Below are 14724 nucleotides of genomic sequence, written 5' to 3' on the forward strand. Positions count from 1 at the left end.
TTAAGCCTGCTTAAATCCTAACTTTCTAACTAAAACTCATCCTAAATAAAACAAATCATTTACCTTAAGGGCAGAATCGCATGCTTTTCTGTCATGCATTTTGATTTTCGCTAGCTAATTTGGTCGCTTGTGCTGCTGCTCGGTTATACGCATTTTCGAAGCGGAATTTGCATATTGCTTGCGTACTTGGTAACAGTAGGCGTGTTACAATCCTGCCTATCTAATATCCCAAAAGAATATCTATTTTTTTTTCTTTTTTTATAGTCTTGGGTGCCGACAAAACATTAACATTAACATTTATATAGCGCACATTTCTTCAATATATACCGTAATCAGCGGCACTTTACATGACAAGATTAATTTATTTTTAATTTTTTTATTTTTTTAAAATTTTTTTTTTTAATTAATAACCATAACATTGCTGAAAGTAGAATGTCTTCAGCTTGATTTTAAATGTGTAGTTGTCCAAACAACGTCACATATTATTTTATTTAATTTGGTTGCTTTTCCGTCTGCATTGAAAAGGGCTTCGGACCTTCAGAAGTGCAGTAACGGTTCTTTCTGGCTGCATTAAAAAGCTTTTTTTGTTTTTGAATTTTTAAGCAATTCCCACTGGGCCTCAAAGGTAAAACTGAAGCCTGCCGGACACCAACCCGGTATTTTTAAAAGTTTCGGGCAAATGTGCTTTAATGCACTGGTGGTGTAGTTGATTGTTTTGGTTGTAACCACAATCTTCTATGGCAATTATGGCACATTGTTGGCCTGTTCCTTATCATCATTGGAAATCTTGCCCATGGTTCTCTTGGCATAATGAGTCTTATGCAAGCAATGTACCTGTAATGCTCGCATTGCATTCTTATGCAATTATGAAGATTGAAGCAACCGTTGTTGGTTGATGAGTAAGTGTTTTGAATTGTTTATGTTAATAACTAAAGACTCCAGTCTGGACTGGTTTCTTTATTTGATATTTTCCCGTGGGAATTTTTTTCAAAAACTATAGAAATGTAAATTAGGGTGTCGGGTTAGGGTTAGGGTAAGAGGGTTAGGAGTAAGCAGACTTTTCGATAAACGAAGTTTCGAGTTAAGACTCAAATTTTTTTTTGCTGATAGCCCTTGATGAGGAGAGTTCAAAAATAGAATATTGGAGCTTTAACTCCCACAACTTTTTTTTTGCGCCATTTTGAAAAAAAAATTTTTCTTGCACTTTAACTTAAGATATACAAAGGTCATTTCAAGGTCAAAGGTTAGTTCATATACTATTTTGAAGATAAGGTCAATGGCTGTGAACTCAGTAAAGGTCAAGGTCTTCTGAAGGTCATAAAGGTCAAAAAATGCCATTGAAAATGTCGTATGTGCTAGTTTTTCGTCTGATATTTGGCTTTAATTATTGAAAGGTCAATCTAAGGTCAAAGGTCAGTACTTAAAACATTCAAAAGGTAAGGTCAAGGGCTGTGACCTCAGTAAAGGTCAAAGTCATTTGGAGGTTATAAGGTCCAAAAATGCCAGTTTTTTCGTCATTTTTAATTTTTTAATTTAAAAAAAAAAAATTTTTTAATTCAAGTTTCAAGCTTGTTTCAAGTGTAGCTTGTACACTTGTTGCATCACAACATAATTGCCAACTATAAACAACATTGGTTAAGCAATGTTTATTCAGGACGTGTGAGCATACGAGTCTGGCTCTTTGAGCGTTGACCAATTCCTACTTAGATATATGAAAAAGTTGGTATGATTATCTACTGGTGAGGAGTCGGATGTATCCGATCAGTTGGTCGAAATCCAGTTTGCCGAACTGGGGTTTGCCCAGATTTTTCAGTGACTTGGCCTACAAGTTCGCCGACAACAAGATTACTAGTAACTGAATTCGGCTTTTACAAAAATACAGTACAGGCAATTTTGTCCAATGGTTGAAAGTACTTCTGCACCCCATCTGACTGACGGCTGCTTAAGTTTCTTTCCGCTTCCTGGTAAAGTTCTGTTAAATAGAAAAATACATTAACGTTACCTACAAATCATTAGTTGAATTTGGAACAGGCTTATTTTTTACAGGGAACCAAAGGCCTGTATTCCTTCCTTAATAATTCTTTCGTCGTTCTTGCATTTATTTATCCATCAATTTATTATAAAATAAAAATTTATGATTTTGGACGAGTAATTAGTTTTTAAAGAATAATAAAATGATATATGACAACTTTACAACAGTATAATTCAAGGTAAACACATTAAATAAGAACAAATTGAGGTTGAGGTAAAATGTCAAATGAGGTCTAAAAAAAATTAAATAAATAAATACATATCAAGCCGTAAATTATTTGCAGTCGGTGCTATGTGATACCCTTTATAATTCAGTAAAGTGATAACTGCTGTACAATATTATATGTCCATGTTTGTAAAGTGTGTAAAACTAAGAACAAAATAACATTATAAGTATACAGGTTAGGTCAATAAATTTTAGCAATAGTAGGTAAAATTGTAAAACACAAACCCCAAAATCTTAAAATGAAACGGTCGATCTCAAAGTTTGAACATTTTTCTGAAAATGGATGTTGCGCCTCTATAACTTCTTGCGGGCTCATTTCTTTATAGTTAAGTGAATTTTCCCAGTCATGCACTTCCTCGCCAGCATTTCTCAGTATCTTCCCCTTGGAATTGACAGCACATCCTTGCCCTTCTTTTGAAAATGGATGTTATCTCCTCTATAACTTCTTGCGGAATCATTTCTTTGGTTAAGTGAATTTTCCCAGTCATGCCCATCCTTGCCAGCATCCTCAGTATCTTCCCCTTGGAATTGACAGTACATCCTTGCCCTCGTATGTCAAACAAAACAAAACAAAAATTGTCTTTGGAAGAACCCTAATAGTTCTGGGCTTTCGGGCAGGACCATGGCGGCGTCAGGAACACTAGGGGTTTGCCATTGTTTGGTAAACTGTTTTTTGGTATAAACATTGTTTTGGTATAACATAAACATATAAACATTGTTTTGGTATAACTTCTTGCGGGCTCATTTCTTTGGTTAAGTGAATTTTCCCAGTCATGCCCTTCCTTGCCAGCATTTCTCAGTATCTGCCTTTCTGAATTGACAGTACATCCTTGCCCTCGTATGGCATACAAAATATGTCTTTGGAAAAACCCTTAGTTCTGGGCTTTCATGCAGGACCATGGCGGCGTCAGGAACACTAGGGGGTTTGCCATTGTTTGGTAAACTGTTTTTTTGGTATAAACATTATTTTGGTATAACATAAACATTGTTTTGGTATAACTTCTTGCGGGCTCATTTCTTTGGTTAAGTGAATTTTCCCAGTCATGCCCTTCCTTGCCAGCATTTCTCAGTATCTGCCTCTCTGAATTGACAGCACATCCTTGCCCTCGTATGGTATACAAAATATGTCTTTGGAAAAACCCTTAGTTCTGGGCTTTCATGCAGGACCATGGCGGCGTCAGGAACACGAGGGGGTTTGCCATTGTTTGGTAAACCTTTAAGGAAAATAAGCATTACCATTATTTTCACTAAATGAATAACATAATAATAATAATATAGTAACAACAAGACCATCGTATAGATTTTAATACTCGCCTATGTTAAACTATATAACATATTTGTTGAATACTTATTTACTTTATACAAAAGTAAAATCATATTAGTAAATTTAGAAGTAAATATTATATGTTGTTATTTTGAACATCTTTCTACAAGGCTAAAGTTATCCTCATTAAAATTCCCTGTCACCTGATCTCTGTGCCTAAATACTACGAATACGAATGTACATAAATGTAAAGGGTCGCAAATAAACAGCTCCTAATTTCCCATCAATATTCATAGTCGTCCCTTTTCAATCAAACTAAGGCAAGATAATGTAAAATGTGAAATTATTGTTCTGTATCTCAGATTTAAATTATAAACATAATTTTCACATATATTTTCAGGCTTAATAATATTGTTATAAAACTGAAGTCAAGAATTATTTTTTATTATTTCATTTCCTTTTTGAAGTGCGACATCTAAAATTCTGATTCTGGAGTAAGAAAACAAAACTAAATCATCGCAAATAATAGATGTGATATAATATTATTATCAATGTTATTTGTCAAAGCATGGGGTGTTTTCATTTTAATTTAACAACATTTAGAGGAATATTCAAATCATATAATTTACAAAATAAAATTGATCTGTCTATGGAATCAAAAGCATTTTTAAAGTCAATAAATGTGCACAACAATTTACTTCTCTTTTTCTGTAATTCCTTTTTAACTAATGATACAATTATAACAAAGATGAGATGTCCTCTAAACACTGTATTGCAATCATCTACAAAGATGTGTATGCCATTCATTCAAGTATAAATGCATTATCAGTAGTACTATAATTTTTTCTAAAACCCACTTGTTCCTCTGATATCATTTGTTTAACTTCTACCCATTCTCTTATCCTAGCAACAAAACTTTACTAAATATAGACAATAATGTAATAGGGCAACCAAATTACAGACTTAAACTGCATCCTCTATGTTTCAATACTTTTGAAGAAAACTTGTTAACACTCTCTATCCTGTCTGCCCTCCTCTTCACAAATCCTGGTAGCTGATACGATATCTACAAGAGGAACTCGCGTGTTATAATGCAATGTAATCATTGTCAATAAAATTCATGATTTTTATTTTTCATAAAAAATACTACTACTACTACTACTACTGTTTCATAACAGGTCACTTACAGTATTTTTGTCCATTGTGCTATTAAGCATTGTGCTGGTTAGTTGTTGCTGTTGGGGTACTGCCACATTCATCGAACCCATCAGCTCCTGGAACTTCAAGTCTATAGGATTAATTAGGCAAGAAAATGCAATTTAAATGCAACTCACGGATTACACTGCTAAATTCATATTTCGTATTTGGAATTTTGCAATAAAAATTGAATCAATAAGTCTCTCCTGAGCCTTTTCTGAGTCCATTGCTTCCCTCAAAATTTCATTCATCTCCTACCCCGTCATCCCTTTAGTCGCATTTTCTTTCCTTGTCTTCTTCACCTCAATTTCTTCCAAAAGTGTTCAATGAAGTATTGTTTGATGACTGAAATATGCTCGGTTCTTGTTTTTGTTAAGATTACTGCGTCATCTACAATACGTCAATGATGGGCAAGGCCTTCAAGCGCTTCGTCCATTCCCTGGTTATAGTGTTCAGAAATGGAGCTAATGCCATAAGGGGCACGACGATACTTGTAATGGCCAAATGGCATAATGAATATAGTCAATTTCTGACTCTCTTCTTCAAGTGGGCACTGGTGATATCACTTTGCAGCATCAATTACTGTGAAATAACCGGCCTCTGATTTCGCAGTGTCTGCTACCTACCGCTTGTTGTGGGGGGATATGTGGATAATACTCCAGTTGAACGCTTTTGTTTAATCACGAAAGGTCAACGCACATATTTTATTTGGATCCTTTTTTGGAGCTACTACTATTGGAGCACACCACTCAGAGGGTTCTGTAGTTTTGACAATTATTCCTTGATTTTCTAATAATTCTAGTTCAGATTTGAACCGGCATTGGTTTTATGATGGTATCACAGATCGACAGGAATTATTTACGCAGAGTTGTTATGCATAGATTTTGAGGCTATGCATGATAGAAGAGGTTCTTTGACATTGGACGAGAAGAATACAACATGCATGCCTTCCCATGTATGGCAATCTTCTATGTTTACATCTGGGTGCACATTAATTTTAATTAATTTATTAGTTTTGTGTATCGAGTGAGTGGTGCATGTAGCAGGCAATTAATTTACTGAGAAAAAAAAGAAATTACTGCAGCAGTTGCGGTAAACTGCCATGTGAGTTCCAAGTTTGTATGGTTTTCCAAAACTTAACCATGCTACATGGACACCATTTCATATTTCTTCATCACTTATACCATGAAACAATTAATAATATTAGCAATGATTTTGTTATTCAATAAACTACTTGGGTCCACAAACAAATGGAAAGAATGTAATTTGGTATGTATTGAACGCAACTACAAAAACAAGATATTATTGATCAACAGTTTTTAGCATTGACTCATTTAATTTTAATTTAAGTTTCTATTATGAAGTTAACAAGAGCAAACATGAACATTTCAGCAATGTATGATAATGAACATACCTTACACTTTGACATTATATAATCATAGTCTATTATGTATGACATTTTTTGTTGTCATAAAACATAATGCTGATGTTACATGGACACAGTGTCCTATAGCATCAAGAGCCATCAGGTTTATTCTCACTGTTATAAGTCTACATAGTGTGAAATGCATCATGCAATTATTTATATTATAAGTAGGCATAGAAAAGACAATAATTCAAATTTGTTAAAATGCTATAACTGGAATTCATCCATCATCTTGTGTTGTAAAACAATAACCGATGCTACATGGACATATGGCAAGCCGTTTTATCATTTACCTCTGAATTGCAGTTAAGTCGAATGCATTACAGTTAACTGTAATTGAATTAGAGTTAACTGTAATACATTCGACTTAACTGCAATACATTACAGTTAAGTGTAATGCATTACAGTTAACTCTAATTCAATTACAGTTAACTCGAATTCAATTGCAGTTAGCTGCAATTAAAATTTTGTTTTTGAGTTAAGTGTAATTTATTTAAAGTTAACTGCAAATCTATTTCAATTATGTCTATTTCGGCTTAATTCGAAAACATTTGCAGTTAACTTGAATGCATTTCAAGTTAACTGCAAATCATTTCCAGTTAACTGTAATACAATTCAAGTTCAACTGCAATTCAGAGGTTGGTTGTAATTAGCGTTAAGTGAATACGATTGGTTGTTTGCGTTTACGTAATATCAGTGCTATATGATTGGTCAACCACAGTTGATTGAATTACAGTTATGGTGTATTTTCATTAAGTAACTGTGATTGGCTGATGTGCTTTTCCCGGTCGTACATCTTGCCCGGTAAAAAACAAATCATCAAAACGGTCGTTCAAATTTAATAAAAATGGCGTCTGATCACTCTGATGATGTACTTTCTACCGTTGGACAAACTGTTCGTAATGTTACTGCAGCATTAGAACAGGGAAACACTGATTATAATCAATTACAGAATAATTTAAGAACATGTATTCGTAATGTAAATAGGATTTCTGCGACGCTAGACCAACAGTCATTGGAGGAAGTGATACAATCAATACAAGATATGATTGACCATGTGGACGAACTGAGGAGGGTGGTAGAGGGCAATAGGAGGTAGGTCTAGGCCTAGGCCTACAGCGGCAGATGAACAATGAAAAACGCCGTTTCAACTACCACGTATACGCCCCCCTAAAGGTGAGATTTCATCTAGGCCTAGACCTAGGCCTGATTCTAGGTTAATAACAACATGCCCATGAGAGGTTATATGTAAAGGAGAGATTCTCACCAACCCTTACCCCCAAACCACCACTACAACAGCAATAAAAATCAAATGTACTGCAAATGCAAATAACTTAACAGGTATGCGGTTTTTGTTTTTTGTTTGCTATTTTAGGTTCTAAAGGAGGAAAACCAAAAATTCAAATTGATCCAGAACAGTTGAAATTTATGCGTGATGAAGGTTTCACAGCTAAGGATATGGCGGAGCAACTAGGATGTTCGCCGTCATTTGTATATAAGGAGCTATCTTCGCTAGGTCTGCATTTAAGATCCAAATACTCCACGATAACCGAACAAGAATTAGACATAGAGGTACAAGCCCTGCATGCAGATTTCCCAAATTCAGGCCATCAGGTTTGTACTCTGCCTTAAAAAATGTATTTAGTTTATTTCCGAGTGTGTGGTCCCTGAGTTTCCACTGCACTTTGTACAATATTGTAATAAATTTTGCTTATTCGCTTAAGTGTGGGAAGAGTCTAATTTACTAATTTTTTCGTTTAGATGATGAAAGCTTATTTGCATGCGGGTGGCAATGTCATCCAGAGATCACGGGTACGCAGTGCACTAAATCGTATTGACCCCCCCTGCAGTAGCCAAAAGATGGAGTAAGGCTGTCAAAAGGCGCACATACCAAGTGGCAACACCAAACAGTTTGTGGCATATGGATGGCCACATGAAACTTGCAAGGTAACAGTATTATCTGTGTTTACAAATATAGAGCCCAAATTTGTTTTTATGTTGGCCAAGCCAAAACCTTGAAAATCTAGGGTCGGCCCTTCTTTTTTCTTGCCATTTTTCCCAATTATTTTTTTTACTCTTATTAACAGTAAAACTTTTTTAAATTTAAAAAATAAATATTTTGGGCCTATTGTCAAACATGTCTTTTTGAGCTGTAAATTCTGATTGTGAACAAACATATTTTTGAAAATGTGACATCTATGGAATCAACATGTTTGCTGAAACTACTAAACTTGAGAGAACAAGAACCATTGACTGACCTAAAATGTGAAAAATGTGCTTGGGCAACATATGTTTAGGCTTTCTATTGGTTTACATTACACCTCTGGAAATAAATCCCTTATCCCCAATATCTACTTTATTATAGTTTGTCTTGTCCATTGTCATTTTAGCGTTGTTGCATGAAACGGTACATGATAATTGATAAATTGGAATACATAAATAAATAATAAATTTTAAAAAAACATAAAATATCCACACTATGTTGGTGAAAACACTTTACAAATGTTAGTTTGTGCCTGGTTCATACTGTGCAACTTGAGTGTTATTAGAATGACGAAATGCGTATGATTTCTGAAAGAAGAAAAATCCTGTATTGTAAATCAATTTACATTTTCCCCCCAGGTGGAAACTCGTCACACATGGCTGCATTGATGGCTACTCCTGTTGTATCACATTCCTAGATTGCGGAAATGACAATTCTTCCATAACAGTGCTAAGTCATTTTGTCCATGCTACAATTCAGTATGGATTACCATCACGAACAAGATCGGACCATGGTGGGGAAAATTTTTTGGTTGCTTTATTCATGGATCTTTTCAAGGTCCAAATAGAGTTAGCCATCTGACAGGCGAGTCCAAGCATAATCAAAGAATTGAGCGTCTTTGGAAAGATGTTTTTGAGCAAGTTATTTCGTACTTTTATGACTTATTTTATAATTTAGAAGACACGGATGAACTTGATCCTGGAAATCAAGTTCATATAACTGCCCTGCATCAAGTTTTCTTGGTGGAGATTAACAGACGCCTTCATCTTTTTCGTGAAGCCTGGAACAAGCATTTTGTAAGAACGGCGGGACATCAATTGCCACATCAACTATGGGTTTCCGGGATGCTGAAACATATTAATACTGATCACAGAGCCATTAACCATGTGTTTAATGGTGATGATATAAAATCTAATTTAATAAGAGGGCTAAGGCATTACGGGTTAGATTTAGATTTATTTGGCGATATGAATGACCAAGCCATTGATATTCCAGAAGCTGTACAGGTAAACCCACCTGTTATAGGTACCAGCAACGAAAGGATTGCAGAATTTGTCAGGCAATGTTCTTTAACTCAAGACTTATGTGAGAAGTACATACAATTGAGAGAATTGCTGCTAGCCGATAGTGATTAAAGAGATACATACACAATAGAGGGAAAAATAACAGTACTGTACAAACATTTTTACAACAACCTTTATAATACTTAAAATAAGCACATAAATTTATTTATTACTGTATTAATAAGCAAATAAATTTATTACAAGTACTTTCGACCACAGGGCATCAACAGGTACAGTACCTGATGATGACCTATGGTCATAAGTACTTGTAATACATATTTTATTTTGAGGCGGACTACTTACTTTCCTTGGTTGTTTTATTATTAATATATATACTGTACTACTCTGCCTATGCAGCAACCTTATATCTTTGTTTTTACATACTACAGTACCTAAATTGGCCTAGTGTTATCGGCCTATGATCGAGGCCAAACATCATTGGATTCGTTATTGACACGAAAGTTAATGCTCTAACAGTTCCTAGCTTTATTCAGTTTCTTATTCTTGAATATTTAACAATGATTTCTAAAAATTTAACTTGCACTGAAATGTAGGCTACAAGTAAAGCAAGAATTACGAACTTTACAACATACACATTAATGAGAACAGGCCATTATTACTGTGTATAAATATAGGAAATTTTGCGCCCTCAACGGTTTATTATCATTCTATACACAATACGTTTGTAGATGTTTGTTCGCCATTTCCCTCTATTATGTATACAGCCTACACTTTCATTAAGTAATGTTTGTCTCTTATAATCTTATAATCACATGTATTGTAACGCAAATGTTTCAAACTCTTAGGGCTGAGATAAGATGATTTTGAATCTATGGCACCTTCGATGCTTGAAAATATCACTTTCACACTTTAAAAAAATGTTGTACTTAATTTTGACACCAAAAGAACCAAATTCAGACTTTAAAATATGATTGTCTAAATTTCTCACCTTGGCATATGTATGTAAATAGTGTACTGTACTGGTTGAGAGCAATTATGATATTTGTGCCAAAAAATGTGCGCCTGAAATGTTCCATTATTATTATTATGCTAGATGGTACAGTATATAGTTATGTAGACTTTTTAAATTGTTTTTAAGCCGCGATAAATTTACAACTGTACAGTGTGTACTTGCATTTTGTATTGTAAATGTTACATACTGTATATTACTGATAACCTTGGTTAATACTCTGCGCATGGTTTCAGAGGAGATATGTCAAATTGCAGGAGAAAGTTACAGCAGCATTAATATATAGATTGTAGATCAGCCATTCATCGTGTAAATAAAAATATTTAATACAAAATCTAATAGAACATTTCATAAACATTTTCATTGTATTTTCTCGTTTCTATATATAAATCTCTAGTTGTCTGTCAAAAAATACTGTTATTCAAACCCTGTACTGTATGTGGTTATACATTGTACAAAATAATAAGTCGGCATTTCCAAATGCCGACGTTAATTTCGAGGGCTGACACCGATTTGTTGGGAGGTCCTAGATCTAATACCTACTACCAATTTTTTGTCAGGCATTTTTACAACATGCATGACAAAACAGACAGAGACATTTTGAAAACCTAGTTATAGAGAGGCTTTGTACGTCTAAAAAACATGTTTGTCATTAAAGAAACACATATAGCATTAAAATAAGTAAAATTTCCAGTAAATGTTTTAATAAGTAGCTGTCGTAGGTACATTATAGTATTGATAACTATATATTTAAAACTTTTTAAAAATCTGTACACGTATTGATACTTTTTACGCAATTGCATAGCAATGCAACACTTAAGACTTCAACATAAATATAACAAAAACTAATTACATTACTATATGTTGTTCTGTGCATTTGAAAAAAAAAACTACATTTGATATCAGAGGGGAAAGAAAAAGGCTATTACATTCAATATTTTGAACATCTACAGATCTTTCTCTAATATTATATAATGTCACAGTTGGCATTCCTTAATTATACAAATACAGGGAAATAGTAGTTCCTAAAATGAGAATGAAGTCATAAAAACAGAAGATTGATTGTAGAAACACAGATTGAACATTAAAATAAGTAAAAATTCAAATAAAGTATTTAATAAGTAGCTGTCGTACATACATAATAGTTTGGAGAGCCATATTTTATACTTATTTACTTATACTTTTTGAATATAAAATAAATATAAAAATGTACTGATAGTGAATGTTGAAATAGAAAAGAGCTAAGAAATTAGAAAAAAAAAATCATAACATGAAACAAATAAATAATTATTGTGGAATACAAGAAGGAGAACAATGCTACTGTAGGTATAACCCCATTACACCAAACTCGTTGAAAAAGATTGTGGATTTGAAAGAATCGCCCTCCATTCTCGTTTTAATTGTTGTTTTGAGGTGTAACAGACTGGGCTTTGGATTAGATTTCCACAGGTTCTGGCTACAGGATACCTTGCGCTAGGTAAAAATGCCACTTTAATTTTGTTTTGTGGCATTACAGCTGAGCCGGTGGTAAATCTCAGGAATTCACCCACGTCATCCGCATCCAAAGACATTATAAAGTCTTTGAGCCACCATAGGATTGTTTCTTGCTGGGGAGTCATGTCATCATTGTCACCGATTATACATTCAGCAACTTTCCGCCCGCTAGGCATTTGTGAAACGATATAATTTATTGTCTCTAGGGACAACTGTCCCCAAAAAACCTCCAATTGCAATTGAGGAATCCCTCTTCGCATTGCAGCTACAAAGGGTCTCGCTTTGTCTACCATTTGGGACTCCGCAATTGACATAACTTGGTTCAGAATTGCATCTTTTTTAGGCATGGCGTACAGTTCGTACATGCTGAAAAGGCTAATAAGCTTGTCTTCGGCAGACTCTGTTAGCCCAACGAAATCTCGCAAAGCTTGCTTTAATAAAACCCGCTCTGACTGTGTTGTGAAATCTAAGAAATCCCTCAGTAAATAGTCATCTGCAGGAGCCTCCTCAAAGGTTAAAAGCGACAAAAAGGTTTGTGAGCCTTGGAGGTATTGCCTGTACTAGCGCTACTGTGTGAGCGAGAATTCTCCCAAGTATGGTATAGTCTCCACGCAGAGCTCTTTGTTTGTGCAGTGGTAATTTGGGTACAACTGCACTTTCACCAGAAAAGTACACAGCGATGGCCTCAGTCCAAAACATGGAAAACATGTCACGAGTGAGACCACCAAAATCTGCTCCCTCTTCATCGCAGAATTCTACCTCCAGCCTTTTTGAGCAAAGATGACTGTCATTGCGATATGCTGCAAGGACATCCTCCAACACATGATCTCTCCGAACAGTTATTTTTGCAATTTCATCTGTTAAACACTGGTCAAGTGCATGAAAAGCTAAAATGAATTAAGTTTACAAGTAAATTAAATTAATATCATAAAAAAAGTATTCAAGAATAATAAATTGAAAATAGATTGATTGATTTACTTTAAATATGATCAACTTATTTGAAAACTAAAAGAAACAACCTCTGATATTTTCATGACGCATTTTCACAGCATGATTATCTGCATGTTATGACAAATTTCTGTTAAGTCTGTCCAAAAAATTAGCAAAGATATTGAAGATAAAGGTGTGATTAAAATGTTAATATAAATAACTGGTAAACTAACCTGTATCAACATCTGCTTGAATTTTGGATAGCATCTCGACAGTGGGATTGAACGTAACCTAAATAAAAACGAAAAGTTTTAATTGTGCTATACTTTCACAAAAAGTTTCATCACACTTGAGAGATGGTTAGAAGTACAGTATTATTTGGTTTTTGATCAGTTCGCGATTGACATGTGATATTAACATTAGTTGTTACATAATTTAATAATGGACAGTTTGTAAGCAAAAACAGCTTAATAGGAAAATACAAGTTCTTAAGACTTTATTTTAATACAAAATATATGCACTTGTTGCATGCTTTTATTATTACTTTTTTTTACAAAAACAGTAGAAAATAGCAGGCTTCAGCTGTTATTTGGATCCGAATGTTTCTAGATTATATAAATTTTTAAAAACAAACTTTTTGACATGTGCTTTTTTACTTTTCATTTCTTTTCTTGTTTTTTTTTTGTTTGTTTTGAAAGTTGCCTTTTGATCCGTGCCTAGGAATACCATATACATATACCATGTACATATTGAAAAAAAAAAAAAAATTTTAATCATTGGAAGTTTAAGTCTGTCTAAATAATTAAAGTAAATAATGTTGTTTCAACAAATAAAAATAAACTATAGATAAACTGTAGTGTTGAATTCTAGGTGTCAATCAACTTACTGTTGGACTACCAGAAGCAAGAAAAAAACTTGTAGTATTTTCATCGCTAGAATTCTGTAAAGATAAATAAATATATAACATATATTAAACAATTTTATTGTAATATTATTAATTAATATATTATTAATTACTAACAATTTTAAAGTAAATATATCTGATTTTTACTACATAAAAAAACATTAAAAGTTTAGTCTAGAGTGCCTAAAAACACATTTTTTTCCGGGGCCACCTGGGCCCTTGTCTCCAGGGCCTTCGGCCCCTGGAACCCGACCGGGGGCCCTTGGTCCCCAGCCATGGGTTTGTCGCTTCGCTCCCAACCTGACCATTTTCAAATTGATGGCTACGGTCCTGTAAATCCATAACAATTAACCTAGCCCCCCTCCCCCTACCTAGGCTATTGCTTAATAATATAAAGAAACTAAATTATTTTGTTTGAGTGAAAATTGCTAGGCCTACCTTCTGAAGTGTCAAAAGAATCCACCCCTTCATCAGTTGTTGCAGATATAGGCCCCCTACTAGACCTAGTACCACTGTCAGTACTACTGCCGCCAGTGCTAGCTAAATGATGTCCAGCAGACGCGGTGGTAGTACTACTAGGCCTAGGCCTAGAAGACGTGGTGGTAGTAGACCTACTACTACTACTACTACTACTAGTAGTAGTAGGCCTACTCGTAGCACTGGCAGCAGTAGTAGCAGAAGGCCCAGGCCTATGCCTGACGTGGTCTCTGGCACGCGCAATAGCTTGAGAAGCCACATTAGCCACTTGCTCCAAATGCCTCCCAGATTCAGACATAACACTTTTTAAATTTTGGGTAACTTCGTACTTTTTTAAATAAACCACTTAAACACAATTAAACCGTATAGCAAAAGGATTAAAAAGTTTTTCTCTAGCTCTAGGCAGACGATGACGATTCACAGGCGGAAAATTCAACAGCCAATCACCATCACTTAATGGAAATATACCCTGTCTCTT

The 14724-nt window shown here is 34.5% G+C and overlaps 1 protein-coding gene across 1 annotated transcript; it reads right to left on the minus strand.

Annotated features, from left to right (window-relative positions):
* Positions 1-10835: 10835 nt before the first annotated feature.
* On the minus strand, positions 10836-14563 carry LOC117123009. Its single transcript, XM_033268796.1, has 4 exons — positions 14208-14563; positions 13752-13805; positions 13099-13156; positions 10836-12822 (listed from the first exon to the last, which is right to left on the minus strand). Exons 1-4 carry the CDS (start codon positions 14238-14240, stop codon positions 12443-12445), a joined length of 525 nt encoding a protein of 174 aa, XP_033124687.1. The 5' UTR covers positions 14241-14563; the 3' UTR covers positions 10836-12442.
* Positions 14564-14724: the final 161 nt, after the last annotated feature.

This window comes from Anneissia japonica, unplaced genomic scaffold (genome assembly GCF_011630105.1).
Source record: "Anneissia japonica isolate Jap-2015-1 unplaced genomic scaffold, ASM1163010v1 scaffold1030_len608725_cov174, whole genome shotgun sequence".
Taxonomy (NCBI): domain Eukaryota; kingdom Metazoa; phylum Echinodermata; class Crinoidea; order Comatulida; family Comatulidae; genus Anneissia; species Anneissia japonica.

Coding starts and splice junctions, on each gene's coding strand:
- LOC117123009 (XM_033268796.1), bottom strand. CDS start 14,240: ATGAAGGGGTGGATTCTTTTGACACTTCAGAAG. Junction 13,806..14,207: donor TTCTTTTGACACTTCAGAAG/GTAGGCCTAGCA, acceptor TTATCTTTACAG/AATTCTAGCGATGAAAATAC. Junction 13,157..13,751: donor TTGCTTCTGGTAGTCCAACA/GTAAGTTGATTG, acceptor GTTTTTATTTAG/GTTACGTTCAATCCCACTGT.